The sequence below is a fragment of the Portunus trituberculatus genome, chromosome 37 (assembly GCF_017591435.1).
Source record: "Portunus trituberculatus isolate SZX2019 chromosome 37, ASM1759143v1, whole genome shotgun sequence".
Taxonomy (NCBI): Eukaryota; Metazoa; Arthropoda; class Malacostraca; order Decapoda; family Portunidae; genus Portunus; species Portunus trituberculatus.
In genome coordinates this window covers 17,354,042-17,359,041 of record NC_059291.1, presented here as the reverse complement: position 1 = coordinate 17,359,041, position 5,000 = coordinate 17,354,042, and the positions used below count along the sequence as shown (strand labels likewise).

General features: G+C 46.4%; 1 protein-coding gene across 8 annotated transcripts in view; it reads left to right on the top strand.

Moving 5' to 3' along the window:
* LOC123513850 (serine/arginine repetitive matrix protein 2-like) overlaps window positions 1–5,000 on the top strand; it is a 146,395-nt gene that overhangs the window by 57,920 nt on the left and 83,475 nt on the right. For all 8 annotated transcript variants that reach the window (XR_006677463.1, XR_006677462.1, XM_045271263.1 and 5 more), the window contains one exon: window positions 1,599–4,722. Coding sequence is in view for 6 of the 8 variants with exons in the window: in XM_045271263.1 (XP_045127198.1) it covers window positions 1,599–4,722 (3,124 nt within the window). In the remaining 2 variants the exon portion in view is untranslated. The remainder of the gene's footprint in view (window positions 1–1,598; window positions 4,723–5,000) is intronic.

Sequence of the window (5,000 nt, the reverse complement as noted above, 5' to 3'; positions counted from 1 at the left end):
CGAGTTACATCCCGATTTACTGCTAGGTGAACAGGGGCTACACATTAAGACGCTTGCCCATTTGCCTCGCCGCTTACCGGGACTCGAACCCGATCCTCTCGATTGTGAGTCAAGCGTGCTAACCACTACACTACGTGGTGTGTGTGTGTGTGTGTGTGTGTGTGTGTGTGTGTGTGTGTGTGTGTGTGTGTGTGTGTGTGGCTGTGTTAGAGTAATTGATTAATCAATTGATCATTAAAGCAGTATCCGTTGTTATGTATGGCACCAAGTAAAGAGATAGGTAGATAGACAAATAAATAGATAGATAAATAAATATAGCGATAAATAGATAGTGATAAATATATAGACAGAGAGACTGTAAATAGATAGATACATAGATAGATAGATAGACATATAAACAGATATGTAGGTAGGTAGACAAAATAAACATTTTTTTTTATTTACAAAGATTTAACTAGAGAGACTGAATGTTTAAACGTTGTTGAATAACAGACTTTTCAGATGTAAATATGAAATACGAAAGAAAAATGCTCTATAAATAAAAGAAATCATGACTCTGTCATGTTAATATTCCATTACTTCTTAGTAGTAAGCAAAGAGCGAGCGAGAGAACCAGATATATATATATATATATATATATATATATATATATATATATATATATATATATATATATATATATATATATAGAGAGAGAGAGAGAGAGAGAGAGAGAGAGAGAGAGAGAGAGAGAGAGAGAGAGAGAGAGAGAGAGAGAGAGAGAGAGAGAGAGAGAGAGAGCACAACGAAAACGGTCAGATCCCACCATGTATAACAGAGTTTATCGTAAAACTTTCGTTTTCTCTTTTCTTCTCACTTGCAAGAGGAACAGAAAACGGAAATCAGCACACCCGAACTCCATCATATTGTCCTATCAAAGACGATTTCCCTCCCAAGCTTTACACATAAAACAAACTTTACTTGTTTTCACATCTTTCCTCTTAGTTATCTCTTTCTTTATCTCAATAATTACATAACAGACAAGGAGTAATTTCTTTCTTTATAATTACAAACATAAGATCTCATTTCTTTCAGCCATCCTATCAACTTTGCAGTTTGAAAATATTAAGGATCTTCATTGATATGAAAATCAGGTGACTTGATTATATTTCTAACAAAATGAAGTGGATTTTTAATTTGTTGGATGGTCAGAAAAAGACAGTCCATTAGCCTCTAAGAACTATCCTAATAACTTTATACTGAGACAAGGCATTGTTTAATCTGTTCTCTAATTGTGCACCACTATTACAATCCTTATCGAACATCTCACCCTACCTCACCACACACACACACACACACACACACACACACACACACACACACACACACACACACACACACACACACACACACACACACCTTTCATTTGGTATTTTCCATTTATCCCCTATCTGTCCGGTCCTTCACACTCAGGACACGTATTCATCAATCAGACACACTACTGCAGTCTCAACAATTCAATATGAACGAGTCCTTCCACTTTCATAGAACAACAATACTTCAGGAAACTACAAACATAAACTGTCCACCGCTAACACTGCCCTTTACCTTCGTGACAGGTCCAGCATGGTGCGAAGTCATATGGTACACCAAGTTACTACTGCAGGGGTCCACACGCCTCCCCCACACCTCGCCACACCCCCACTTGAGGTACCCGAGGAGCAGGAGCCATTCGTGCCGGACAAGGCGACCACCATGGATGAGGTGGTACAGTTGGCAATACAGAACAAGGATAAGGTGAACAGAAGTCTTGAACATGAGACCCAAGAACAGAGACAAAACGATACACAACAGACAAATCTGGCCAATATGGAGGACAAGAACGAAGCGCACTCTGGAGATGGTGATAAAGACTCCAGTTTGTCAGTAGCCACAGAAAAAACTAACGACACGCTGCAAGGGAGTGGCATGGTTTCTCTTGCATCCCAACCTGATGAATCTAGCCCAACTGAAAGTTCAGTCCTCACCAGTGCCACAAAGATTCAAAGCAGGCCTGGCTCCAGCGACCGCGCGGCAACTTCCAGCAGGCCTCCATCTAGTGGCAGGGTTGCTGTGCCGAAAAGACCAGACTCTAAGGAGAGAATCGTGAGCTCCAGCAGACGTCCCTCAAAGGACAGGGCCACCAGCTCCAGCAGGCCCACTTCTAAAGACAGGGATATTAACTCCAACAGATCTACTTCAAAGGACAGAAAATTAAGCTCCAGCAGGCCGCCCTCGAAAGACAGAACCATAAACTCCAGCAGATCTACTTCGAGGGACAGAACTATAATGACCAGTAGGCCTACTTCAATAGAAAGGGCCATGAGCTCCAGTAGGCCTACGTCAAGAGACAGAGGTGTTAACTCTAGCAGACCCAATTCAATAGAGAGAAGTTCAAGATCTAGACCACCAAACAGGCCCACCTCTAGGGAAAGACCGCCTACAACCCGGATAGATAAGAAAAAGACCTTGGCTTCAGTACAGGAAGGAAGAGAGGCCGCTACCAGGCCCTCGAGACCAACCTCCAGGAGCATGGGATCCACTGAGCCAAAGATCACCATCAAGGAGACGTCAGTTTTTCAGAGGCCCGAGAATGTTGATCACGGCCTGCCTCCTTCTGGGGCTACGAAGCAAGGTAAATCAGCTCCAGTGCAGGACAAGCTAAATCAGGAAAGGAATGTTGCAAAATTGTACCAAAGACTTATCAAGAAACATGTGTCAGGCAACAAAACAGGTCCTTCTAAAGAGGTTGCAAGTGACAAAGGTCCTGCCATGGCTGATCACGCCTCCAAATACAGAGTACAGAGCCAGACTCCTGATCTCCGTGATGGGTCACCATTACAACCAACTAGAGAAGAGGTGTCAGTGCAACAAAATGACACTCTTTTAGTGGGTGCTTCACTGTCTCTCAATAATACTTCATCAAGGCCACAGACTCCGAAGCAGGGCACTTCAAGCATCGGAGACACATTGGCCATGGTGGCACCACAGGAAGGCTTAGATAAGGAGTCTGACGCCAAACAGCTCGTGGTACAGGAGGCACAGCCAAGTCGCTCCTTGCTGTCAAGCATGGCAGAACAAAATTTTTTAAATTCTCGAAGCCAGAGACCAGAGTCACCTGTTCCCGAACCAAAGACTGGCGAACAGGCTGAGTTACAAAATAAGCATGCAGCTTCCTCGGGTCATTCACAGGAAATAAAACCACTGACTGCACTCGAAGGAGCCAATCAGAGCACACAAGTTACTGAGAAATCAGAATCAGACAGCCAACCAGAGAGCGGGAAGCAGCCCCCGACGGACCAATCAATAACTGAGGACGGTGTCGCGGCCAGCACGACGAGCGTGAAGGATAGTGGCGGTAAAGTCCCGACTCTCGCCAGTGTTCCCTCACGTGCGGCGCTGAGCGGAAGCGGTGAGAACGATGCTGCTGGTGATCCTTACACGGCTTTGCCCTTAATACAGGGCGAAGTGGGAACCAGCAGCAGTGTTAAAACAGTCGTCCCCTTCGACCCTCTGAAGCTGCCTCCTCACAGTGAACATGGAATTATCCCCATTGAGAGCAGCCGCGGCGGACTCCTCCCACGTGTACTTGACCAACCTGTACCCTACGTATCTTCCCTCCGTGGAGATGTTCTCGTGAAGGCTCTAGAGGAGTCAGCGAGAACGAACGCAGGTGATAGAATACATATACCTCCACCACAAGTACAAGGCGTCATGCCCTATCATGTGGCACCGCGAGGATCCTCTCTGTCGGCTGTGGAGGTCCCCGAACCTACCCTGTCTACTGTGTCGCTGGCTGTATCTAAGAACACAGCCGACTTGGGCCGTCCTATGCCCCTGCGTGATCAAGGTACTGGTGGCATCTTTGACCGATTTACCTCAAACGCCTCCTCCACCAGTTTGTGGCACAAGATCACGCCACTGGCAGTTAGACCATCCAATGATGCATACTATCGCGAACCTCGGGAGTACGAAGACTACTTGCCACGTGAGCCTCCAAGGCCTGTCCTGCAGCGCCGCAATTCCTTGGGAAAAATTAACACACATGATTACGAAGAGGATGACGACTACTACTATGAAGATGACTACAATGATAATTTACGACAAAAGAGAGTAAAGGAAAGTCGCGGGGCGCAGACAGTGCGAGTGAAAAACCAGCAACCAAGGCACGGCATCCTCAAAAAGCCTGAGCCTCGCCCGGTGAAGAAGGAGGAGCCACGCAACACTATCCTAGAGAAGTTAGAAGAGTATCGCAACAGCCCGCCAATCATTATTGCCAGTGGTATCGTGCCTAAGAATCTGGAGAGCCTGACCTCAGAGTACCAGGCGACACGTGGGGGCGAGTCACAAAAGAACGGGACAAAGAATCACGCACCAAAAGAGAAGGAGCACTTTCACGACCGACACGCAGAAACAGGAACAAGCGTCACGGCCCCCCTGCTGGCGTCATCGGGGCCTAAACAGAGTATCGGGGACGTATTCGACCGTCTTCACAACAACCGCAGGCTTGAACACGCGGCGCTCGTCTCAAGACGGCCGGAACTCAAACAGAAACCGAAGCCGATCCCGAAGACGAAGGAAAGAGACACAGGTGTCGCCAGCATCACCCCCCGAGCAGCCACGGAACCACAACGGAACGGAGGCAAGGACGTCTATACACGGCTCTACCAGAACGCCGCTCCTGCAAGAAAACGGCGGGATGAGGTGAGTGCCACGTAAAGACATTTCACACCCGAAACCTTCACCTCGCGTGTCTTCTCCCACAAATATCTAACATCACTATTTTCCGCACTCAACGACACTACATCACGCATTTGTCCTCACGCCACCCTCCACATGCTCAGAGATTTTCTGTGACCAAACCAATATCAGCGCTTGACATAGCGATAAAGCAAATTATAGTAATGCAAATAATCCTCATTATAACGATACTAAAAATGATAATGATAAGAAGAAGAAGAAAAAAACAATAAAAAGAACAA